Below are 27,390 nucleotides of genomic sequence, written 5' to 3'. Positions count from 1 at the left end.
AGTACACTAATAGAGGCAACTAGAGGGAATGCACTGCCAGTTCTTTTAAATATTCATGTCAATTATATTTCTTCTAATCAAGATATAGTTACATATGGTATTTCACATATATATGAGTAGCAGTTTACTTTTACTTTAATCCCAGTTTATCTCATATTCATTTCTGGAGACAGGTTGCTGCAATGTCATTTGTTCAGACAAGACTGGGACTCTGACTGCCAATGAGATGACTGCAACAAAATTAGTAACATCAGATGGATTGCATGCAGAGGTAACTGCCGTCTTTGCTATAATATTCTTCTTGGGCCCTTTTATGTTTCAGATTATGTTCCTGTAATCAGAGCATAGTAATTACTTTTAGCTAAAATCTGTTGTTTGTTTCTTGTATTACTGCTTTAATTTGGATGGCTTACAATGCATGTTTGTGCTCAGCTTATGTTCACACCAATATTACAACAAAGAGCAATTGAAACTAAACATGAGAGAGAGAACAATTAATGGCACTATATTTGTTGGAATATGTTCTCTACAACAGAAGATGCAACACGCCTCTGTAATTTAATGTGTAATGTGACAAAGCAATTTATATTGACTAATCAGGTTATGTATTTGAGTACCACTGCATATATAGAAAGAACTAGGGTAAAAGAGAATCTATACTATCTTTCTTAGGTTAGGTATCTATTACATGTATTATATACGGTCAGGCCCATAAATCTTTGGACAGAGACAACTTTTTTCTAATTTTGGTTCTGTACATTACCACAATGAATTTTAAATGAAACAACTCAGATGCAGTTGAACTTTCAGCTTCAGTGGGTTGAACAAAAAGATTGCAATAAAAATGTGAGGAACTAAAGCCTTTTTTTTAACACAATCACTTCATTTCAGGGGCTCAAAAGTAATTGGACCATTGATTCAAAGGCTATTTGATGGGCAGGTGTGGGCAATTCCTTTGTTATGTCATTATCAATGAAGCAGATAAAAGCCCTAGAGTTGATTTGAGGGGGGTGCTTGTATGTGGAAGAATTTGCTGTGAACAGACAACATGAGGTCAAAGGAGCTCTCCATGCAGGTGAAACAAGCCATCCTTAAGCTGCAAAAACAGAACGAACCTATCCAAGAAATTACTGCAATATTAGGAGTGGCAAAATCTACAGTTTGGTACATTTTGTTACATTTGAAGAAAGAAAGAAAGCACTGGTGAACTCAGCAACACAAAAAGACCTGGATGTCCACGGAAGACAACAGTGGTGGATTATCGCAGAATCATTTCCATGGTGAAGAGGAACCCCTTCACAACAGCCAGTTGTGAACAACACTCTCCAGGAGGTAGGTGTATCGATATCCAAGTCTACTATAAAGAGAAGACTACATGAAAGTAAATACAGAGGGTGCACTGCAAGGTGCAAGCAACTCATAAGCCTCAAGAATAGAAAGGCTAGATAGGACTTTGCTAAAAAAAAACATCTAAAAAAGCCAGCACAGTTCTGGAAACACATTCTTTGGACAAATGTAACCACAATCAACCTCTGCCAGAATGATGGCAAGAAAAAAGTATGGAGAAGGTGTGGAACAGCTCATGATCCAAAGCATACCTCATCATCTATAAAACATGGCGGAGGCAGTGTGATGACTTGGGTGTGCATGGCTGCCAGTGGCACTGGGACACTAGTGTTTATCCATGATGTGACACAGGACAGAAGCAGACAAATTTATTCAGAGGTGTTCAATGAAATACGGTCTGCTCAAACACAGCTAATTGCAGTCAAATTGATTGGGAGGTGGTTTCATAATGACCCAAAACATACAGCCAAAGCAACCCAAGAGTTTATTAAAGCAAAGAAGTGGAATATTCTTGAATTGCTACGTCAGTCACCTGATCTGAACCCAATTGAGCATGTATTTCACTTGTCGAAGACTAAACTTCGGAAAGAAAGGCCCACAAACAAACAGCAACTAAAAGCTGCTGCAGTAAAGGCCTGGCAGAGCATTAAAAAGGAAGAAACCCAGAATCTCTTCGTCTAATTACCTTTGAGCCCCTGAAATGAAGTGAAAAAAAAGCCTTTAGTTTCTCACATTTTTATGCAATGTTTTTGTTCAACCCACTGATTAAAGCTGAAAGTCTGCAGTTCAACTGCATCTGAGTTGTTACATTTAAAATTCATTGTGGTAATGTACAGAACCAAAATTAGAAAAAAGTTGTCTCTATGCAAAGATTTATGGGCCTAACTGTACATCATGTACATGAAATGGGTAGTAACACACATATATATAGGAATCCAATATCAGCTCTTTGGTGTATCCAGGCTCACATTTAGAAGAGCATTAATTTCATAGGCTTATCTAATTTTTCAAAGTGCAGCCGCAGTTGTGGTTGTGCAAAGATGGGCGCAGTTGTATCAATATCCATTGATTAAAGGTACTTGTGTCTAAAAGCTGAGGGAACAGCGATCTTCTGTGTGTTGCTATACTGGGTGCACCAAACTTGCACCCAAAATATTACGTGATGACAGAAGCCGAAAGTGACGCCATCCCCAGTATGAACATTTTAGCCAGAATGGATTCGTTTTGATCTATTGCAGCCACAATTACATTAAAATTGTGGAGAACACTGGATTCTGGTTAAAAAGCATGGCAACTGGTGCTTGAAATTACACATTGCACAATGAATTTGTACTCGTAAATGAGCCCATATGTCTCAAAGCCAGTCAGTATCTAACTTATTACATTGTCATTCCATGGTGATATAGACACAGATGGAGAGAAGATTTAGCCAAAGCCAAAAAACATCCAACACGACAGTTATTCGGTACTCACAGATATCCTAAGATAAAGGGTCTCACTTCCTTTATGTCACTCACTTCCTTAACATTCTGGTGCATTTCATCTTCATTTGAAAGACTTTTGAATATTTATATATGGCACAGGTGCATCCCTCCCGCCTCCTATTGCTCAACAGATCTAATACAATGATTTATTTTTCCATTTTTTAACATATTTACGTATTTAGTTGTAAATCTCTCAGGCTTGGAATTTCAACTCTTTTGGCAGGGCTTAATTGCCTTACCAACCTGGCAGCAGATTGTAAGTCAGAATGGAAAGTCAAGACCTGAAAAGAAAATCATCTTAACATCAATTACCCCACTGAGCCCTCTGAAAATTGTCAGCACATTTGTGTCATACTAGGCAAAACTTACAAATGCCAAGCACAGTGCTGCAATGATGCTGGATATTGTGGAATAAGACACTGCATTGTGGGTAAAAAAAGTTGGTGAACTGCATCCAAAGTTGCATTATGCAAACTGTGTAATATCACATTAATGCAGACAGACTATTCATAGTTTACACATACAGTATCTTCCCACTTTTTCCCACGGTTTTCATGAATATCCTTCAAAAGTAAATACCTTTTTAAAACATAACGTACCTTATGCAAATACATAACACACTGCACTCTGGGCTTTAGAACATTCTAGTCTGTTTTTACTGTTTCAGTATGGTTTATATAGTGTGACAAATACAGGTATGGGACCTGTTATCAGGACCTGAGTTTTTCTGGATAACGGATCTTTTGTAATTTGGATTTTCATACCTTAAGTCTACTAGAAAATCATGTAAAAATGAACAACCCCAATAGACTGGTTTTGCTTCCAATAAGGATTAACTATATCTTAGTTTGGATCAAGTACAAGGTATAGTTTTATTATTACAGAGATCATTATTAAAAATTTGGATTATTTGGGCAAAATGGAGTCTATGGGAGATGGCCATTCTGTAATTCAGAGATTTCTGGATAACGGATCCCATACCTGTAGTATTATATCTCTTTTTATATCCTTATATTTTGTTATTTAGTTTATATACATTTATTCTCTTGTCTCAAAGGACTTTATTTAAGTTTTCTTTATTATAATAATAATAATAGTACCACTGGAGACCCGAAGCTGATTTAAAACGCTGGGCCCTAATATCTTTAAGAAGCCACTATATACAGAAGAGACTACACATTTTCAGTAGTGCCTCTTGAAAGAAATGTGATTACCCAGTAATATGTGGATTACAGCCCTCGCTTCTTGGCAAATTAAAATGTCTCTATTAATGTACTTACATGTTTTTTTAATCTACTGCATATTATGGACAAATATCTACCCTGTACTGAATGAATACGGTTAATGAGCTCTTTTACTAAACATCACTGCTTTGTAGGTCACGGGTGTTGGCTATGAGGGAAAGGGACATGTCAACCTGTTACCATCAAATGAAGAAGTTCATGAATTTTCCAATGTATCTATAGGGAAACTGGTGGAGGTAAGATCAATCAAAATATAAGAGACATTAGGCTAAGATACTTTTAATAAACAACTGAAGTAGTTGCAGGTACTCCCTTTTTTAAGCATCTGTAACTTGATATGTCATATATTATACGTATTTACTGCATGTGATCAGGCATGACTGGTTGAGTTTCTACTGTTAATCTTTAATTACATTGCTAATCTGCTTCCGCTGTATTTATTTCAATGTACCATTCTGCTGAACTTTATGGATTTCAGCACTGTATATTCTGGTTAAATGTCATATGCATCACCAACACACTGACATTCCAGTAATTCCTATGAGATGAAGACTGTTTTCTGCTTTAGTGTGTTTGCTTATGTCAATTCTATCTTATATCTATACCCTCTAAGTCCCATTGTTTTCATTGTTTAAATAATACATACAGTACATATATAAACAAGATCAAAGAACACTTTAAAGTGAAAGTATTTTGAACTAAAAAAGCCTGCTTTCTAAAAACTATCATAGTTTTTGCAGACTAAGGGCAGAGACAGACGCTGCTATTTCGGGAGATTAGTCACCCAAATCGCATCTTCTTCGGGCGACTAATCTCCCCAAACTGCCTTCCCGCCAGGCTAGAATGTAAATCGCCGGCAGGATGGCACTTGGATCGATTTGGCTTTCCGAAGTTTCCTTGTGAGGCAACCTCGGGCACTTCGGAAAATGAAGTGTTCCGAGTGCCATTGGCCGAAGATTTACATTCTAGCTGGCGGGAAGGCAGTTCGGGGAGATAAGTCGCCCGAAGAAGCGATTTATCGCTGGGCGACTAATCTCTGAAAATAGCAGCGTGTGTCTCTGCCCTAAAGGTGAAAATAACTCTGCCAGATTCATTACTTAAAGGTGACTCTTTTGTGTTAGGCCAAAATATTATGGGGTTACCCGGGCCAATCCGAATCTAAACAGGAGTAAAATAAATTTAAGCAAGCATTGTTGATTGATCTGTGATCAATTAATTTGTATTGGCCAGCATGACCTTTGTATTACAGGCTGTAGTTCTTATTGTTGCCTTAGAAAAATGTATATATTTTCTTTCTTTCTAGCAAAAGCACATTACACAGATCATGCCTATTAAGATATCAGTCTGTTTTCTACCTCTTGCTGAACTACAGCACCCAAGGTTGAAGCACTGTAGTTCAAAATGTAGGCACAATGTAGTTATGTCTTATAATATTTTATGAACGGCTAGGTATGATTATTCTTTAAAGTTATACAGTAACTAAAAAGATTTGTTTCAGTATTTGGAGTAAGTAAATAATGTATCAATCAATTTTAGGCTGGATGTGTAGCCAACAATGCAGTTATTCAGAAAAACACCCTCATGGGTCAACCAACAGAAGGGGCTTTGATCGTCCTTGGAATGAAGGTGAGGCTTCAAATATATCTGTCTTTTAGTTTTTATCTTTAATATGGTGTATTTCACAGTTTATGAAATAGCAAAAATAAAAATCCCCACAAGCAGGGTGGGACTGGGGAGTTCAGGGCCCACCAGGAATGCTACTTCAAGGGCCCTCCATGCAATTGAAGGGTCCTCGCACCACTCACTTTTCCCCTGCACACATTGCTTAGTTATTCCCTACACTTTAATTTGCGGCTGCCTTAGGGTCCAGGTGGGGCAGAGAGGATGGTCCATGCAGGGAAATGGGCCTTGCTGTCAAGTCTCCATTTTTTTTCTGGAGCCTCAAGAATCCAGCAAGCATAGCATTGTGGGTGCAATGCAGCAATTGAACTAAATGCTTGCCATAGGCAAGGGATAAGTACATGGACCTGCTGTATCTTGTGCATGTTGGTGTTCCCTAGTTTGGACGTCTGAATGATGCACAAGCTGGAGGATGTTTAAGGGGATGCCCAAGTACCCCCCGAGCCCACCCCTGACAAGTGCAGACAATATTGTATTCATAGATCAAGTGCAAGTCGTTGTGCTCCATTCTGCACTGCACTGAGACAACAACTTAGAACCCACTCCAATTCCTTTCCTTCTCCTTTAAATGTGCTGTTTTGATTTGATTTTTGTATTTCAGATGGGCTTCAGTAATGTCAGCGACAACTACATCCGAAAAAAAGAAATTCCGTTTAGTTCAGAACAAAGATGGATGGCCGTAAAATGCATAGAGCGGTATAACAAGGTAAAATTTTCATTCTGGACTCTTGGAACTCAAACACACAAAGTCTGTTTGCTCTGCACTTACTGGAGTGGAACGAAAACAGTCTGTATTTTAGAAGCATTTCTTTTTCACGAGAAACCACATGATGTAGCGAAGTCACTGGAAAATACTTAACAAACTCTAAAAAAAAAAAGTAACATGTGGCAGTTTGATGCTACATTTCCCAGCTTTTGTTCATGCATTATGCTCTGCCTAGGAAGAATGTACTCACATGATAAGTTAGTATAGTTATTGTTTCCATTCATTTTCTCACCATACTTTGTTTCCTTATGGTCTAGCTGAAACAAGCAAGTTGAGTGTGTATATTTCAAAGAAGCTTTTCTTATACTCCATTTTGCCAAATTCTTTACAGCCTCACTGACTGCTGCCCATGTACAGTCTCTGTTTGTGAGTGGCATTTTCTTAGGTGAACATGGATGGACCTTTGCCATTTCCCAAATAGATAAGGACAAATGCAATGATTTTACTATTGTTGCAGCTGTACATACAACCAGGTCTGGACTGAGAATTAAAATAGGCCCTGGCATTTCAGGTACACAGAGGCCCAAACAGCCCCCACCAGCCCACTAAATACTGACTTTCTATGGCTCCTTTTAGCAGCCCCTCTGGCATTTGCCAGAACCCATAGATTGCCAGTCCGGGCCTGCATACAACAACCTCTTTGCAATTACGCCCCATATATCAAATATATTAAACAGCACTATCTTCTATAAAGGGGTTGTTCACCTTCCAAACACTTTTTCAGTTTCAGTTCAATTGTTTTCCGATTTTTCTCCAGTAATTAAGACTTTTTTTTAATTGATTTCTATTTTTTTATTTTTTTTCCAAAATCTAAGTTTAAAGTTTAATGTCACCATTTAGTTCTCAGCAGCATCTCTGGAGTATTAGCAAATATTGTATCAATTCTAACAGCTGCCTTTAATGAAACTCAGGGATTCTGCTCAGCAGGGACAAAGATAAGAAATGTATTAACTAAATGTATCAATTTAGAACAGTTTACAGGGTCGGCGACCCCCCCTCACAGAGCTGCTTTGGAAAGGAGGAAAATTAGAGTTTACACTTCAATATTAGAAAAAAGTGTTGGAAGGTGAACACCTGTTTACCAATTCTTTAAATCAACGTTTAACCCTCCTTTTTTCTGAGCAGTACTTCAGTAACTACTACAGAGGCTTTTTATACTGTACACTAAGGCCTCTAAGTAATATACTTTTTTTTTTTTTTAAAAAAATTCATTAGTATAGAACTAAACAAAAAATTGATGTTACTGGTCCTTTAAGGTATCAGTGGACCCCAGGCAAAGATCTCATTGGTGTGCCTCCATAGCTAGCACAAGATATTTGTTAAAGGACTACCCTCGAGCATAAATAAGAAGGAGGACTGTCACTATTTTGTAAAGAGGTGGTTCACCTTTGAGTTAACTTTTAGGGCCACATTTACTAAGGGTCGAATATCGAGGGTTAATAAACCCTCGAATTCGACCCTTGAAGTAAAATCCTCCTAATTTGAATATCGAATTCGTAGTATTTACTGTAAATCCTACGATAGAAGGATTTTAATCGATCGATCAAAGGATTTTCCTTCGATCAAAAAAAGTGATGGGGAAGGTCCCCATAGGCTAACATTGTAGCTCGGTAGGTTTAAAGTGATGAAGTAGGTAGTCAAAGTTTTTCTTAAAGAGACAGTACTTAGACTATCGAATGGTCGAATAGTCGAACGATTCTTACTTCGACCGAAGTTGTAGTCGAAGGTCGTAGTAGCCTATTCGATGGTCGAAGTACCCAAAAAAATACTTCAAAATTCAAAGTTTTTTTCAAATCCTTCACTCGAGCTTAGTAAATGTGCCCCTTAGTGTGTTATAGAGTGGCTAATTCTAAACAACTTTTCAATTGTTCTTCATGTTTTATTTTTTAATAAAAAGCTTTTCATCTAAAACGAATGCCCTGTAAGGCTACAAATGTTATTATAATTATTCCTACCCATATTACATATATTTAGTTTCGGCTCCTCTCTTCTCCTATTCATATTCCAGTAACTTATTCAAATCAATGCATGGTTGCTAGGGTAATTTGGACCCTGGCAACCAGACTGCTGAAATTACAAACTGGAGAGCAAAAGCTGAATAACTCAAAAACCACAAATCATAAACAATGAAAACCAATTGTAAATTGTCTCAGGATATCACTCTCTACAATCATACTAACTCAGATATGAGCAACCCCTTTATTGTGGGGAAAGGGAAACATAAAAATTCCCTAATACTGTAAAGGGGTATCGTATACACAAAGTTAAATTGCCATATTGTGCCAGCATAACTTAACTTGGCTGTAAAGTTCTAGAGAGAAAGTTATTGGGCAGCACAGTAAATACCAAATCTGCATGAATATAAGCCAGAAGTACAGACAGGAGTGTTTAAGGTAATTCTTATGCCCCTTTTTCATATTTTCACATTTAATCATAATGACATCCCCACACAAATGTGAATAGGTTGTTGAGCTAAGAACTACCTTTCCTTGTTTATCTTATATTAATGTCTTTTGGTTATGGCTGAAAAAACAGGAAGAGATATACTTTATGAAAGGAGCTTTTGAAGAAGTCATCCAGCATTGTACTATGTATAACAGCGGAGAAAGGTCACTACCAATCACACCACAGCAGAAATCTTTATATATCCAAGAAGAAAAAAACATGGGAATGCAAGGACTGAGAGGTATGTGTGAACAGTTCCCTTATTAGAAGCCTGTCGTCCTTCCATTGCTACAAGAGTGTTCAAAAAGGGAAACCAGATTTAGTACATTTATATTGATTTTACCCTAAAGCCCTTGTTGGATATTGAGGCTCTTTATTAAATAAACTTTAGTAGTGAGAAAACAGTTAAACCCAAGGAGGTTTGCTTTTTGGCTAGTTGTATGTTATTGTTACTTATGTGTTTATACAATTCTTTAACAGTTGAAATAAAAATGTTTCAGTACCTGGGACCTCTTAGTGGTTGTTGGTGATGCAGTGTATTCAAACCAGATGGTCTGCTCGGAAAACGAAAATCACTTTACTGATCACACCAGTGACAATAACCTACAACCAAGTTGAAGTTCTGTTGAGCAAGTTTTGTTGCCTCACGAGGAAACTTCGGGCGACTTCAGAAAATGAAGCTCAGAGTGCCATCCCGCTGGCGACTCAGATTCTAGCTGGCCGGGAGGCCGTTTTAGTTTAGTCGCCCGAAAAAGAGTCGTTTTTGCTGGGCGACTAAATCCCCCCCGAATCTTCTCGTCTGTACTTGCCCTTAAGGGCTGTGGCACGTGGACAGATTGTCGCCCACTGAGAAATCTCCTGAAATGACTTTCCCTTCACTAACATGTAGATTGCTGCCTGTAAAACACTTTGCTGGGACCTACTACTCAAAAACAACTGAAGAAACTGGATACTACAAATAAAAATGGAAAGTCATAGCATAGAGTATAGAATGTATAATATAGACAAAAAAGGGAATCTTTGCAAACTTAAATGTTGTAGAACAAAGCAGATTTTTTTTATAGAATTGCTTCATCTCCAAAGCACTACCTATAGTGGATGCTAGACATTTTTTTCTGAAGTTCCCACACACACCCAGTTTGCATGGTGAACAAATACTCTATAGCAGTAGGAGTATTTATGTTAAGTTCAGTTTCACCAAAAAGCTGAGCACAAAGGGGTGGTTCACCTTTATGTTAACTTTTATGTATATGCTATAGAATGTCTTATCCTAATCAACTTTTCACCCAGTCTTCGTTTTTTCTAATGGGGGTCACTGACCCCGTTTAAAACAAATGCCCTGCATGGCTACAAATTTATAGTTATTGCTACTTTTCATTACTCTTTCTATTCAGTCACTCTCCTATTCATATCCCAGTCTCTTATTGAAATCACTGCATGGTTGCTAGAGTAATTTGTACCATAGCAACCAGATTGCTAAAATGGCGAACTGGAGAGTTGCCAAATAAAAAGCCAAATAACTGAAAAACCACAAATAAAACCAATTGCAAATTGTTTTAGAATTTCATTCTCTACACCATACTAAAAGTTAATTTAAAGGTTAATTTAAAGGTGAACAAGACTCTATAGTATGTACTCAACACTACACAATAAAATAGCAATTGAATAATACTGAAAAGAGTTGGTTGATGCCATTTTTTTAAGAGTTTTTATTCATACTTTAGTTTCCCTTTCATTCTTATTGTTTGCTCTTTCAATTGCTTAATATAAAAAAAGCTTAATATATCATGTAACACCTTCAATTTTTTCCATCTCTTGATCGCAGTTCTTGCCTTGGCCTCTGGGAGTGAACTAGGGAAACTTACTTTTTTGGGACTTGTGGGTATAATTGACCCTCCGAGAGCTGGTGTCAGTGAAGCAGTTCAAATCCTTCTGGAATCTGGGGTCTCTGTCAAGATGATCACAGGAGATGCTCTGGAAACAGCCCAAGCGATTGGTGAGGAAAGGCTTTTATATTTTTTTTAATAGAAAACATGCATTATTAAACTTTTATGTATTCAATTGGAATACTTTATGTTTTCTGAACTGTCTCTGAAGGACACTTCAGTACAAATGCTATTGATGGGAAGCCTAACAACAATTTTGCCAGGTTTACCTGTAGTAGCGGTTTAATTTCAAGCAATAAGGCTGCTTCTATGCAATTACATACCGTTCATGCAATTAAAGAAGGAACAGTAACAAATGCTGGATGACTGTGAGACTCACATCCCATTGAATCACATTCTTCACAGGCAGGAAGATTGGGTTATCCAATGGACATCTCAAAGCCATGTCTGGAGAAGAGCTGGATCAGATTGACGAGTCTGCACTGTCATCCATTGTCACCAAGGTAGCAGCTTATTATATGAGATTTGTGTGGGATTTAACAAATCATCAGTCGATCAATTGTTGCTTTCTGTTGTGCTCGGCAGGTGTCTGTGTTCTACAGAACAAGCCCAAAGCATAAACTGAAAATCATCAAGGTAAGTGCATTACTGGTACAATTTTGATAGTAGAAGCGTAGTCACCATTACTTAATATGCTGATATAAAGGACCAGGTTGTCAGATAATAACATATAGCAATATTTAGGGAATGTTTAGTAATATTTGTTTGAATGTGAGGGGGAAATAGTGCACACAACCACAATCTAAAAACAACCAGTAGTTTTCCATTGCAGCGGCGATAAAACACCAATAGCATTTCTGAGAAATCTTGAATCACAGGGGAAAAAAAGGATTATTAACTTTCTTGAATACTGAAGATGCACATCTCATCGACTTGGAAGTTCGTAGGTGGCATCATTTTGATTTTTACTGCCTGGCCTCTGGGGTACCATCGAAATCCCTATTGGTCTAGCACTTGTACCCCGGGGAATAATGCATTCCCTACTTCAGATTGCAGAGCATATACATGGGCTCATTTATTATCACAAGTGTAAAGTGCTAATTTGGACACCAACATGCTTCCTTTCAACTGTTTGTAAGAACCGATCCACCCCTTTAGCCAAAATAAAAAATAACTTCTTATTTAACACAATTTGATTCCAGTTCACCACTTCTGCTGGCCGTACACTGCAAGATGCACTTGTTTGGAAAGATCACCAAATGAGCAAATCTGGCCTTAATTTGGCCACCATGTTGGGCTAAATCAGGCTGATCTGATTGTTGGCCCAGGGGCCAACAACTGGATCATATGAAGGGCCTACAGACTGTCAGTCTACATTACCAGAAGATAGTGAGGCTCTCTGAAAGAGGAAATGCTCAGCACTACATAATAGCAAGCACAAATACATCCATGTATACTCAAAAGACACCAACAACTCTCCATGTGTAACTGAGCTTGATGGAGAAATTCACCGGCACACAAGATTTATGTTTGCAGGGCAAGCCCTTGCCGTTTAATGATGCTGAATTTAGTTTGATGGAACGATAATATATAAACTGTATTTCATCACATATTCCCTTCACCTGCCCATTAAACCCATATAATACAGGCTTTGCAGAAGACAGGGGCAATTGTTGGAATGACAGGAGATGGAGTGAATGATGCCGTTGCGCTGAAATCGGCTGACATTGGGGTGGCAATGGGAAAAACAGGCACGGACGTCAGTAAAGAGGCCGCTGATATGATTTTGGTGGATGACGACTTTTCTACTATTATGTGAGTATTTGTGGTGAAAATATTACCCCAAGGATAATTATATGTATATATGACAAATATATACCACATTCTCTGTTATTTTTCTGTAACTGCACACACACACATACATTACAGTTATGGCCACCATATTTCTTACCACAGATGAAGTAAATCTGACATTTAGCCCATCGCATTACCTGGCTCATAGTTGTCAGTCCATATATACCCATTAAATGGTATGTCTGCAAAGGCTCTGTAATTACTACTTGTAAAGTTTACTTTATGTTTTTGCAACCAAGTGCAAAGGGTTGAATTTCTATGCAATACAAAATGGTCTTCTACACTCAAATTCTTGATTTTCTTATGCTCTGTGACTGAACCATCTGCCAAGTTTGTCCGTAGTATGAAAATCACACTATGGACGTGCACTTCACAGACCTTCTGCAGTTAAAATTCAACAAAGCTTTATTTCACATATAGACTTAGACACCTGAAGTATTTCATGTGTAACCATAGGTGTAATATAGGTATACTTATGATTACACGTGGTTTCACATGAAACGCATCAGATGTATAAGTCTATATGTGATAATAAAGCTTCATGACTGTGAAGTGCGCATGTATAGTGTGATTTTGGTGGCCTCTCTCCCTCTGCTATGGGTTTTGGGCACAGCACCCGGATCAAAGAGTGGTGAGCGACCCAACTTGAAACTGAATGTTGGATGTAACAAGGGGTTGGGTTTCAGGGCATGGGTACCTGAACCCTAGAACATACTTGGTGAACATATAGTGAACTAGTAGCTGTATGACTGGATAGTATGAATGGCAGCATAACTCACTGATTTTTGGAACACCTAAAACCTCATTATGAACTTGCTGAATTACTCATAATACAGCCAGCGTCGGACTGGGGGGCCCGATGGGCCCGCAGCCTCAGGGCCCCCGCACCATCCCCCAGGCCCCCAGCCGCAAAAGTCCTGTCTCCCCTAGCCCCTCCCCCCCCCACACACCTTTATCCATCATGTTAGGGACTCAAGCGTGTTCAGGGAGGGAGGTGAGAAGAAGGAGTCTGTGTAGCGGGTCAGGGCCCACTGGGTTTTTTGTCTTGCCGGCCCAGTCCTACCCTGAATACAGCCACCAGCCACATGCTCGTTCTTTTAGATTGTCTTTCTATAGAGCCTATGAGCAGTTTTGCCCCTGTTGCAGTTATACTTTTTCAAGAGGTATATGGGAACCGGGCACTGAACAATGAGAAGAAAAGTCATATCTGTAAAAATAACCTGAAACATTATGAGCATTTCCATAAAATAACAGATTTCCAAATGTTTTAATTTGAAACCTTAAAAAATATACATTTAAGTGCATGCAAAAAGATTTTTTCCACATTAGGTGTAGTACTGGACTGAGCTCTCTGCTGGTTTGCATTTCTATAGTAAAAAAAAGCAATATGAAATCAGTAGGGCTTATTACTAATACATTATGCAGTGAAAGAGCAAATTTACATCCATTTAAAGCATCCATGCTTTTCACAAAGGTACATGTGTCGATACACACTTCTCTATACTTACACCTTGTATCAAAATATAGTTGCTTCCCCTTTGCTGAAAGAGGTGCAAAATATAGACAAGTGAAAGGGAGCTCTGAGCACATGCCATGAGGAGATGTTACTGTCAGGACTGCTTTTATATGTTGCACTAAAGAGCAGAATTTCTGGTTCAAAAACATAAATTGGGCTCTTAAAGTTACCATGGTTTAAGTGTGCCTCCATAGTTATGCTCAGCACTACTGCCTTTCTCCTGCCTCCTGTTCCAACTTTCATACAGATGTACCTATTGACACAGGGAAATCCTAGAGTTACCATGTCCTCTGAATCAGATGGTAACTCCAGAATTCCCACAGTGGCTTACGTCAATCGCAGCAGCGCAAAAGAAAAGGCCACACGCGTCAACCTAACACAGACATCGGCCACAATTATTCTGTAATCATTGGAGAAAACACTGCGTTGTGGGTAAAAAACATAGCAATCCCAAAACTCTCAAAACTGCACTTAGCACACTGTATTGCAATCATAAATGACCCCTGTGGTGTCTGCTCTTGGCCCTGTATCCATACTTAATAGAAAAACATTTAACTGTGCCACAGCAAATAATTGTGCTTGCCTTTCCTCTTCTCTGTTATAGGAATGCCATTGAGGAAGGGAAAGGGATATTCTACAATATCAAGAATTTTGTCAGATTCCAGCTAAGCACGTAAGTGACAATGAAATATCAGACTGCTAGTATTTCTTGGCCGAGTTAGTGGGAGCCTCTGTTCTGCATTGTCTGTGATTGGGTACTGTCATCTCATCTTTTAAAGGAGAAGGAAAGAGATATTTAATTGGGGGTAGGGATGCACCAAATCCACTATTTTGGATTCGGCCGAACCCCTGAATCCTTCACGAAGAAAAATTCGGCTGAATCCGAATACTGCTGGAAAAGGCTGAATCCTGGCCGAATCCTGGATTCGGTGCATCCCTAATTGGGGTGCCAACATTTAGGCACCCCCAAGTGATTATACAGTTTATACAGTTTTACACAGTTTATACTTACATCACACCACTGGCAGGTGCTCCTATGAGGAGAAAACTGAACTGGTCCGGGAGTTCTTCCAGTGAGCACCACTGAGTGATTGGCTTCCTTCGTCGTCTTTCTTCAAATTTCCTGGGGCTGACGCATGCGCAGAAGAATGACATAGCTGATTTCTTAAAGTTCGGCTTTTCTCGCTACTGCGTATGTGCACCCATGTCAAGAAAGAAGAAGATGGAAGCCCATCGCTCCGTGGTGCTCACTGGAAGAACCCCAGGCTGTTGCAGTTTTCTACTGATAGGAGCACCGGCCCGGGGTGTGAGGTAAGTAAATACATTCACTTGGGGGTGCCTAACTTTTGGCACCCCAAGTAAGGAGCGCCTTTCCTTCTCCTTTAAACAGGGAGTGTGAAGCTTATAGTTGTTTTAAATGACCACTCTAGCAATTCTTGGTGATGTTTTTCAACTTTATCACACATTGATTTGCCTGCAGTCGTACATATTATATGTATAGGCATAGTATGCCTCCTACCAAAACAGGTACAATAAATTGGAAGGATTTTAATACAACCATTCAGTTGAATGAGACAAATAGGAGCAACATTTGTCCTTAAGCGCCATGTAAAACAAGGGGTCATAACCAGATAGGGTAGGGCACCTGATAGGGAATGGAAAGCTTTCTTTGCTTGTGTGAATGCAGGGCTGTGATTGGTTGTCCCCCTCTTACTGTGCTTCTGGCAGGGACCATTATGACACACCCACCCCTTATTTGAAACAGGGACAGGTAGCAGTCAACATATATGGGGGCTCCAATAAAGGGGCATTTTTAAAGATAATGTCAATTTTTAGCACAATGTGACACCAACACCACATTTTCATAATTGTCTACAAAATAAGTAAATTATTTTGATGTCTCCTTTAAAGGAATGACATTGTGATTTGTACTCAGGAGTTGTGTGTTTGTGTTGGCATTGGAGCTGGTCAGGGCTTGTTTCATTGGAATAACTGCAAGGTCATGTTGCCACCCTCAAGCTTATCTGTAGGTATGAGAACCGGCAACAGATCAGTCTGAATTTCTTTGGAAAGAAAATCCCTTTTGTCAGAAGTAACTAAAACAATGTGTTTCCATTGCAGGAGCATTTCTGCCTTGAGCTTAATCACTTTATCAACAGTCATGAATTTACCAAACCCTTTGAATGCCATGCAGATTCTTTGGATAAACATAATAATGGATGGTCCCCCTGCACAGAGGTAATCAGACAGCAGAAATGCATCACCCGAGTATGTACATGCGCATCTTCACCAGTATAACGTCTTAAACTTAAATTATTGCATCTGGCAAGTTAGACACAATGGGGTATATTTATCAAAGAGTGAAGTTAATAGTGAAGTTCCGACTCTAGAGTGAACTTCACTTCACCCATTGATAAATACGCCTTTCAAAATCCCATAGAAATGAATTGAGAGCTGCGGAATTTCACTCTAGTGGCGGAACTTCACTCTTTGATAAATTTACCCCAATGAGAACAATTTTTATCATATTTTATTTGATTAACAATAAAATGTTGCCCAAGCAGTGCACCCCTTCCATAAAAAAATCAACCAGCCCAGGTACCACCAGGTTTTGTCGCCTTCCCAGCTGGCCCCTTCGCTGCCCTGGATAGAAGGCATGCACAGTTTAGGGGTTTCGGCAAGTTTACGGTATAGGCATGCTTTTATTGCACAAGGGATACCTAGGAAGGAGATAAAGCCCAGCAGTGTGTGACATACAGTACATAGTAACATAGTAAGTAAGGCTGAAAAAAGACACATGTCCATCGAGTTCAACCTTTTTTTTTTCTTTTTATTAACTATCTATCTGCCAGTTGATCCAGAGGAAGGCAAAAAAAACCCATCTGAAGCCTCTCCAATTTGCCTCAGAGGGGGAAAAATTCCTTCCTGACTCCAAAATGGCAATCGGACTAGTCCCTGGATCAACTTGTACTATGAGCTATCTCCCATAACCCTGTATTCCCTCACTTGCTAAAAAGCTATCCAACCCCTTCTTAAAGCTATCTAATGTATCAGCCTGTACCACTGATTCAGGGAGAGAATTCCACATCTTCACATCTCTCACTGTAAAAAAATCCCCTTCCAAATATTTAGGCGGAACCTCTTTTCTTCTAATCAGAATGGGTGACCTCGTGTCAGCTGGAAAGACCTACTGGTAAATAAAGTGACACTCTACAACATATGACTATGAAGGTTTTCATTCATCCAGGGTATGGTATATCTAATACAAGAAAATCTAAAAACAACTGGACTTGCTGAGTAATCAATGAAGACGTTTCACTGCTCATCCGAGCAGCTTCTTCAGTTCAACTGACTGGCGTGGGAAGTTCTCGATTTATATTCCGAGAACTTCCCACACCAGTCAGTTGAACTGAAGAAGCTGCTCGGATGAGTAGTGAAACGTTTTCATTGATTATTCAGCAAGTCCAGTAGTTTTTAGATTTACTCTACAACATAGTACCCAAGGGCCATTAGTAAGAAAGCAGGTGTATTGGTCAGGGCATGAAGGTTAGGGATGATGCTCACAGGGGGTACCACCACTGGTTTTACGTTCCATTGTCCTTACAGTGATTAAAGCATGGAAATATCCTATATATATCAAACTTGTAAAAGTGAAAACGGACTGGATCTTCTTCAATGAAAAATTTACTAGTATTATCTTCCTTTGTGCACAACTTGGAGCCTTGGCTAGATTACAAATATCAAGGATCATTACCTACATAGTTGGTGTATTTGTAACTTTAGAACAGAAACAGAGTTTCTGTACTGGTATAGGAGATTAGTAAAATTTATTCTTGCTGTCTTTTTAGTTAAAAAAACATCTCTGTTCGGTGGTCAGCAAATCAATGTTTACTTCCTTTGTCTTTTCCTTGTTATTATTCTTTATACAAATTACATGATTACATACACACACTCACACCGACCCCTCCATACCCTCACATAAATTATATATACTGTACCCATATCTGTGCTAATTGTAGATTTTACTATCACTATAGCCTTGGATATTATATCTGTCCAAGAAATCATCCAAGCCCCTCTTAAAGGCATTAACAGTAAGCTGACCAATCAGTGTTCTGCATGTCGAGCATGTATAACTAATAAACGTATTTTATTACATGGAAACTTTATTGAAACACATACGATAAAACTTGTAATAGAACCTGTTCTCCCTCATAAAGAGGCAAGACATCGGTATGTAATGCAGGGTTGTTAAGAGAATTATCATGGCAGGAGGCAAGGGTTGCTCTATAAAGAGGGAGCACTGTACAATTTCTAAGTTTTTCACTATGAGGCAGTATCAGTGTGACTTGCCATTCACTCCTTTAGTAAGGCTGGTAGTGCAGTTTAGAGGTTAATCTGGATTTCTGGGTGTAAAGGAGTCAACCGTATGTCTGCAATTCTAATTTGCACAGTTTGGGAGTCGAACCTGTAGATAAAGATGCCATCAAACAGCCACCCCGTAATGCCAAGGAAGCCATCCTCAGCAGAGCCCTGATACTGAAGATTTTACTCTCCGCTGCCATCATCATAAGCGGCACCCTGTTTGTCTTCTGGAAAGAGGTTGGATTTTGTGTTTTATAGACAATTGGATCATTAGGCAATCCCTAACCAATTCTTGTAATGCAGCGATCAAACACAACCATCACTAAATGAACTATTATTCAGGACTCTCTTCCAACCAGGACTCCACTTCCCACAATGCAGTGTGCTCTTCTGTTACAATCTCCGTTGTCTGATTGGCCAGTCACAAAGTGCGCTAGGTATTGTGGGAATTGCAGTTTAACTGGAAGGGAACGGACTACTGCTACATTGTTTTTCTTTTTCATTTGGATTGGCAGGCTTAATATGAAGCCACATAAAGTATGTGTCATCATACACTGTAACATATTGACAATCTAGTTATTTTTATATATAATATTTAGTTTATTTTAGGGGAATTGGGAATGAAGGGTAGAGTGCTAATAGGGAGGGTTTATTTTTGAAATGTAGCTCATATAGAGATTATATCCCCTTTAAAGGAGAATTCAACCTGTAATAAAACAAAAACCCTCCCCCCCCACCCTGCGTAGACTCCCCCCCCCTACCCCCTGGGCAAATGCCCCTAATTTTTGACTCATCCCTCCATGGCCTCGGAGTTCTTCTTTCTTCGGTCTTTTTCTGAAGTTTCAGCGTATGCGCAGTTAGAGCAAATTTCCGGTCCCGAACCACTGTGCATGCGCCGAAAGTTTCCGAAGTTCACCTTCTTTTAGTATGTTATAGAATGCCCAATTCTAAGCAACTTTTCCATTTCTCTTCATTATTTATTTTTTTATAGTTTTTGAATTATTTGCCTTTTTCTTCTGACTCTTTCCAGTTCAAATGGGGGTCACTGACCCCCTCTAAAAAACAAATGCTCTTTAAGGCTACACATGTATTGTCATTGCTACATTTTATTACTATCTTTGTATTCAGGCCCACTCCTGTTCATATTCCAGTCTCTTATTCAAATCACTGCATGGCTGCTAGGGTAATTCGTACCCTAGCAACCAGACTGCTGAAATTGCAAACTGGAGAGCTGCTGAATAGAAAGCTAAATAACTCAAAAACCACAAATAATAAAAAATGAAAACCAATTGCAAATTGTCTCAGACTATCACTCTCTACATCAAACTAAAAGTTAACTCAAAGGTGAACAATCCCTTTAAGTGAAGTTTCAGTGCTTTACATACAGATGGTTTCCATGCTCTGAGCTCAGTTTGGACTGATAGCGTTCATATTTCCATTTTCTCACACCCAGATTCCTGATGGAAAGGTGACACCCAGGACCACAACAATGACTTTTACATGTTTTGTGTTCTTTGATATGTTCAACGCACTGACTTGTCGTTCCCTGGTGAGTAAATCTATTGTTACACGCGTGCAAACTGGATCACCGTCACATGTCTCTTCTTACTCTCCTTTATATCTTGCAGAACAAAACAATATTTGAGATTGGCCTCTTCAAGAACCGCATGTTCTGGTATTCAGTAGTGGGATCAATTCTTGGGCAAATGGCTGTGATCTATATCCCTCCCTTACAGAAAGTTTTTCTAACACAGAATTTACATGCACTGGGTAAGCAACCGACAGGAATTCATTGGCCTCTGCTGTATCATTTGCTGCCTATAGTCTCTACGACATGGTTATAACTAGGAATCCACTATTTTGGATTCGGCCGAAGCCCCAAATCCTTCGGGAAACATTCGGACGAATACCGAATCTGAATTTGCATACGCAAATTAGGGGTGGGAAGAGGACAACATTTTACTTCCTTGTTTTGTAACAAAAAGTCACGCGATTTCCCTCCCCTAATATGCATATGCAAATTAGGATTTGATTCGGCCAGGCCGAATCCTGCTGATAAAGGCCGAATCCTGGATTCGGTGCATCTCTAGTTATAACATGGTTTGAGAGTGAAGTATAGTCTGGAGCACATTGTCTTCCATCATATACTTATTTAAGATTGTTGGTGATTTTATATTACTTGAGCATATACAGGGATGCACTGTTTTCGATTCGGCCCATCCCCCGAATCCTTCGCGAAACATTCGTCCGAATACAGAACCAAATCCTAATTTGCATATTCAAATTAGGGATGGGAAGGGGGAAACATTTTTTACTAAAAAGTCACGTGATTTGGTTCTTACTGACCCTTTTATGTAATGTGAAGCACATGAATGTATTTCCATTGCAAATGCCAAAGGTAGAGCAGATGAAAGAGGTGAGGGTGCGGTGCTGAGATTGAGTACATGAGCTTAGTAGTTAGCACTCCTTGTGTAAACACTGTGGGTAAGGGTTACACTGCAGTATTTATTCTTTTCTATTTATCATTTGTGAATAGTGTTTTGTCCATAGACAGGTTATATCAAAGGCCCACTTTATTGTACATTTCTATTTTCCCTTTACACATAGGTGCTAGAGAGATACTGTAAACCTACAGCAGCATCGTTATTCCCCTGTAAGCACTATTTAGCAATTGATTTCTGGGGAGTATTATCCATTTATTAAAGGAGACATTTTGTGTACAAACTAAGAATGTAGTAGATATAGAAGAATTGTGCTTAAAAAAAGTAGTGTTTCAGGCTGATTTATTGAATATTTCTGCAAAAACCCTAATAATCTCTTCCTTCTCTTTCACTTCCTGCTCCCCAAATTCCCAGGCTGTACAGGGGAGCCGGTGGCACTCAGCTCACTGCACTGTAGGATAGGAACCAATCAGCAATCTGTGCTTGTGTGACTGCAGGGCTGTGATTGGCTGTCCCCCTCCTACTGTGCTTCTGGCAGGGATAGTTAGGACACGCCCACCCTGTTTGAAACACAGACAGGGACCAGAGAACATCTATAGGGAGCTCCAATAAAGGGGCTATTTGTAAGATATTAATTTTTAGCACCATGTAAAAGCAACACCATATATTACTTATAATTGCCTACAAAATCATTTTTTTTTCATTTATCCTATATGTCTCCTTTAAAGGGGCTGTTCACCTTTAAATTAACATTTATTATGATAGAGCGTGATATTCTGAGACAATTTGCAATTGGTTTTCATTTTTTATTATTTGTGGTTTTTGAGTAATTTAGCTTTTTTAATCAGCAAACTCTCAATCTGGTTGCTAGGGGCCAAATGACCCTAGCAACCATACACTGCTTTAAATAAGAGACCAGAAAATGAATAGGAGAGGGGCTGAATAGAAAGACGAGTAGTAGAAAGTAGCAATAATACAGAGCTTACAGAGCATTTGTTTTTTAGATGGGGTCAGTGACCCCCTTTTGAAAGCTGGAAAGAGTCGGAAGAAGGCAAATAATTCAAAAACTACAAAAAATGAAGACCAATTAAAAAGTTGCTTCGAATTGGCCATTCTATAACATACTAAAAATTAACTTAAAGGTGAACCACCCCTTTCACTTAGGCCCAGATTTGATTCTGAATGGGCAGATTATAGTTCCGTCATCATAAATATTTCTTGGAATCCCAGCTATTTGTGGAGGCAAATAAACGTTCAGAAAGGAATGATCCAGTTACAGTCAATATAAGAAATCAGAAACATTGATTTTTGTTTTGTTTTTCCACTTTCTGGCAGATCTGCTGTTTTTAACGGGTTTGGCCTCTTCTGTTTTCGTCGTGTCAGAACTAACCAAACTCTGCGAACAATACTGCTGCAGGAAAAGAACAGTGAAAGTCCTGGAGGAGGAGATTTAAATCACGTCTGCTAATGGTGTTCCCCTGTATAACAAGTCATTGCTGACACTGCGACCCATGATGTGATTTCTTTCTATGATATTCCCCGAGTATTTATGTACAGTCGACATGAGCAAAAACAAGTAAACCTCCATTATCCAGCATGATTAGCAACAGAAAAGACTCACAAGCCCTCATCACACCAACCTCCCCCATCATCATCATCTCTTTTTTTTTTTGTACTGTATAATTCATTTGAAAATAAAGACTAATCATTTATTTTTAAGTAATAAGCATTGTCTGGAGACTTTTATCTCATCACCGAGGCTCGGGGGAAGGAGGGTGGGGAGTTCAGCCACTGTTTGCTTTTCACAATGTACGTGGCCCATAAGGAAAAGAACAGATGAAAGAGTACAGACTGAGCGCATGGAGTTTGTTTGTTTCTAGAACTGCCAATGTTAATGCATGTGAGCTTTTGTAATGCTCCACTGGGAACAAAGGCTATTGCTCATAATCTTTTAGATTTATGTCCAATCCCTTCCAAGTAGAACAAAGTCACAGGAAAAGTCAGAGCGATTATAAATCCACACTGTAGGGCTGCAGAGGGATACAGTCTTACAAACAGTACATGAGATCCGTTATCTGGAAACCCATTATCCAGAACGGAAAGTTCCCATAGACTCCATTTTATCCAAATAATTTTCATTTTTAACAGGCTATTGGGTTTATTTCATGTTTAAATTATTTTTAGTAGGCTTAGGGTGGTGGCACACGGAGAGATTTAGTTGCCTACAATACATTTTTGCTACTGCCACTATCTTTGCTACTGCGGCCGACTAATCTCCCCAAAACGAAACTTTGGGCGACTTTGGAAAACCGAAGCGACGCTTAAGCCATCCCGCAGGCAAGTCACTGACTGGTAGAAAGGCATTTTGGGGAGATTAGTCGCCCACAGTAGCGAAGATTTATCGCAGGAGACTAAATCTCCCCGTGTGCCACCACCACTAAGGTATGAAGACCAAAACAATCAAATTTTGATTTACATGAATCTCTAAAAATTTGCGGTTTTGCCATTTAAAAAAAAAAAAAATCTTTAAATTTGAGTGTAAAAACAATGAAAACCTCTCATACAAAACTTTGCACTGATCCTTTTGGACTGTAGTTTCAAAAGACCACAAAAATTTGTGTTTTTTTGATAAATAAGCCACCGACATGTTACACCGGCACTTATATACTTTGCCAGTAAGCTGCAATCTACCATCAACCTAGAACAACTGATATTTGAATCTGTAGTAACTGCACCATTATGTGGCCAAAGATACTGCTACAACCTGCTGAGAGATACAACACATCCTGATTATTCATCAATCGAATGTGCCCCCATGGCTGTGAAATTATGACTGAGCTCATTTAGGGGCTTGTCTACATTTCCTCAGGAGACCTCAGAGTACATCTACTATTTATAAACACTTCTTTTCTTTTCAAATTCTCTTTATTGAAATGAATAATTAATCCTGCAGACTTTTTGACAGAAGTTTTAGACAACAAAGTTCACAAAAAGAAAGACAAATACACATTTTATGTTAAAAGGAGAAGGAAAGGCTTCCTGCACTTGGGGGTTCCAATGTTAAGCACCCCCAAGTGATTGTATTGACTTACCTGAAACCCAGGCCGGTGCTCCTATCAGCAGAAAACTGCACTGGCCCAGGGTTATTCCAGTGAGAACCTCGGAGCGATCCACTTCCGTCTTCCTCCTTCTTCGCGCGGCTGCGCATGCGCAGTAGAACGAAAAGCCAAACTTTAACTAAAAGCCGGAAGTGGATCAAGCTTGGCTCAAAACATGGCGATTAGTCGCCAGACGACTAAATCTCCTGAATCGCCAGGTGTGCCCTTACCCTGTAGCTGAGTCACAAACCAAGAGCAGACTTCCTTTACATACAGATTGCCAGATTGTTCTTAATTAAATAATACCCAGGCGCACAAATATAATGCTGTTTTTTTCTTGCTGGGGTGCCTTCATATATAACACTTAATTAGAATACAGTGAGCTGGACATCAGATCCTGAATGTGGGGATTGTTATTTAGCAACAGGCCTGGGACATGTTATTCCTTAATGATCAGGTACTGATTGTAATCTTGTTTGCTGTAAGCTTTGCACAAGCACCACCACTAAGGAGTACATTCTGCACTGGGCCAAAACAACAAAGAAGGATGAAAAGTTCAAATAAATCTTATAATCCGTTTAAGACGATACTTGCCTTATTTCACAGAGGAGCCTTTTAATGCATCATTAAAACCACTGCTGTCTGAGAATTCCAATATAAAACCTTCTTGATGAACTTGGGGCACTCTGGGCCAGTTCCCCGTATTGTGGGAATCTTTTTATGATGGAAAAGATCAATTGATCAAATGATACATTTTCTTGTGGGTATAAACTCACTATACAGCTGCTGCTGCTGCTCCACTCAGGCCATACACCTACTGAAGGCTAGATAGGGAGAAGGAAAGGCAACATCAGACAGAGAACAGTCTAGCATGATTCAGTACAGGTATAGGATCCCTTATCCAGAAACCCAATATCCAGAAAGCTCCGAATTACGGAATGGCTGTCTCCTATAGACTCCACTTTATCCAAATAATCCAAATTTTTAAAAATGATTTCCTTGTTCTCTGTAATAATAAAACAGTAGCTTGTACTTGATCCCAACTAAGATATAATTAATCCTTATTGGAAGCAAAACCAGCCTATTGGGTTTATTTAATGTTTAAATGAATTTCTAGTAGACTTAAGGCACGAAGACCCAAATTACGGAAAGATTCGTTATCCGGAAAACCCCAGGTCCCGATCATTCTGGATAACAGGTCCCATACCTGTATAATGTGGCAAGATACAGGTATGGGATCTGTTATCCAGAAACCAGTTATCCAGAACGCTCCAAATTACAGACAAGCTGCCTCTCAAACTCCATTTTATATAAAATTGTAAAAATGATTACCTTTTTCTCTGTAATAATAAAGCAGTAGCTTGTACTTGATCCAAACTGAGATATAATTAATCCTTATTGGAAGCAAAACCAGCCTATTGGGGTTATTATATAATTATTATAATGTTTAAATGATTTTCTAGTAGACTTAAGGTATGGAGATCCAAATTACAGAAAGTTCTGTTATCCGGAAAACCCCAGGTACCAAGCATTCTGATAACAGATCCTGTAAGTGCATGTGGGTATATCTATTTATATATATATATATATATATATATATATATATATATATATATATATATATATATATATATTAAATATATATGACATAAGCAGGGCCAACTTATACTATAATATGAAGTGTTCCATTCGGATTGGGGTTTTGACAACACACCATCTATTGAAAGAGACCAATTTACCAAAATTCAGAAAACTATAATTTGCCGAACTTGTATGTCCTTTTTATGAGACTTCATGTGCAAAAACTTGTATCAAATGTTAATTAATCCGTCAGCTTCATCTGAGATGCTTAAATTGGGGCATGGTATTTTTTAAAATGATTGTGAGGTTATTTAATTTAGAGATCATCATGAGCAGCTCATCGCCTGAGCAGATTAAAAGAAATCAAAGTTAATAGACGAAGAATGGCAGGTAAAAAGGAGAGGGCAAAGCAGAAGAGAGGTTGAAAGAAAAGAAACTAAAGAGGAAAGTAGGATATGTGGGAGAGAATTAAAGTAGAGATAGTGTATAATGCAAGTAAAGGAGGAAAAGCAAAATGCAGGTGTGAAGTGGAATCATGTATTTACTGTATGTATGTACTGTGAGCTGGGGGCTGAGAAACATTTGAAAACTTCTGCGCATTAAGAATTTGTGTGAAAACATGTATTATAGTAATTATTCTGACCCTCCATTATCTCTGAGCACACAGTCTTTTTTTAAAAAGGGCAGACAAAAGATTACTTTTATGTACATATCACATGGGGCAGTAGAGGGAATATTGGTATCTTTTATGATGTAATACAAGCCATCAATAATTTTACCTAGGAACACTATACATAAAATAGAAATTTGATCCATGCATTATCATTGGCCAACAGCTACACCTAGTGGTGAGGATGGGAAATGTTTATGAAGTCTGGAACTCTCTCAAAGTTATTTTCATTACCCAAGTATAAATGTAAACAAGACTTTCTGCAACCATGTTTACCAAAAAAAATAAATAGGGCAACACCAGTCAGTTTGTTTTCTTTTTAATTAAAGGCAATCTAATTCTAAGCAACTTTTTAATACACATTAAATACAAATCTTCAGTGCTTGCAGTTAACACAGCAGTAGCAGGTCTCTCCTCCAGCCATTTTTTTGGGAGTGCAGTTGTATATTGCAATTATGCTGTATACTATAATTATTTATATTTCATTGTGCAAAGAAAAACATTGCAGTGCTGTTGCCCTTAATATTCTGTAAATATTTGGAGAAAATTATTTCCTGCTTTCATGTGACTGCTTCTCCTATCAAGAAAGTAGAGACAACAGTCCTGCATTGTTTACAACAGGAATACTCTCTATCTATTCCTGGGCAAACTTAGTGCCATTTATTGCATATGGGGATATATATATATACACATATTTTTATATATATAATTATACAAGCTCAAATTCGCCACCTAAAACCTGCCGAATTGTTCTTTAAGTCAATGGGAGATGCCCAGGGATCCAATTTGGAGTTGTTTGCAGCCTGAGAAAAAAACTCGAATTGAGTTTTTAAAATTCAAATTTTCGGGTCAATCATATTCACCTGAGTTTAAAAAATTAAATTTTTATAATAAATTTCGATTGGTCAAATTTTAAGTTCATGGGAGTTTATGGGAATTTTAAAAACTAACATGAATTCGAAATTCGACCCTTGATAAATGTGCCGCCAAATGTGCGGGATCTAAAGGTGGCC

At 38.7% G+C, this 27,390-nt stretch overlaps 1 protein-coding gene across 1 annotated transcript in view; it reads left to right on the top strand.

Moving 5' to 3' along the window:
* atp2c2.L (ATPase, Ca++ transporting, type 2C, member 2 L homeolog) overlaps positions 1 to 22,729 on the top strand; it is an 81,384-nt gene extending 58,655 nt beyond the window's left edge. The window contains exons 13-27 of the mRNA XM_018257959.2: positions 174 to 271; positions 4,210 to 4,311; positions 5,612 to 5,701; positions 6,357 to 6,461; positions 9,057 to 9,207; positions 10,792 to 10,962; positions 11,258 to 11,355; positions 11,438 to 11,488; positions 12,501 to 12,667; positions 14,827 to 14,895; positions 16,344 to 16,460; positions 18,677 to 18,824; positions 20,041 to 20,136; positions 20,216 to 20,357; positions 22,364 to 22,729. Of these exons, the coding sequence (XP_018113448.1) occupies positions 174 to 271; positions 4,210 to 4,311; positions 5,612 to 5,701; positions 6,357 to 6,461; positions 9,057 to 9,207; positions 10,792 to 10,962; positions 11,258 to 11,355; positions 11,438 to 11,488; positions 12,501 to 12,667; positions 14,827 to 14,895; positions 16,344 to 16,460; positions 18,677 to 18,824; positions 20,041 to 20,136; positions 20,216 to 20,357; positions 22,364 to 22,482 (1,724 nt within the window). The 3' untranslated portion in view covers positions 22,483 to 22,729. The remainder of the gene's footprint in view (positions 1 to 173; positions 272 to 4,209; positions 4,312 to 5,611; positions 5,702 to 6,356; positions 6,462 to 9,056; positions 9,208 to 10,791; positions 10,963 to 11,257; positions 11,356 to 11,437; positions 11,489 to 12,500; positions 12,668 to 14,826; positions 14,896 to 16,343; positions 16,461 to 18,676; positions 18,825 to 20,040; positions 20,137 to 20,215; positions 20,358 to 22,363) is intronic.
* The last annotated feature ends 4,661 nt before the right edge of the window (positions 22,730 to 27,390 follow it).

This window comes from Xenopus laevis, chromosome 4L, assembly GCF_017654675.1.
Source record: "Xenopus laevis strain J_2021 chromosome 4L, Xenopus_laevis_v10.1, whole genome shotgun sequence".
NCBI lineage: Eukaryota > Metazoa > Chordata > Amphibia > Anura > Pipidae > Xenopus > Xenopus laevis.
The sequence above is the reverse complement of the archived record's forward strand: the minus strand, read 5'-3'. Positions and strand labels throughout refer to the sequence as shown.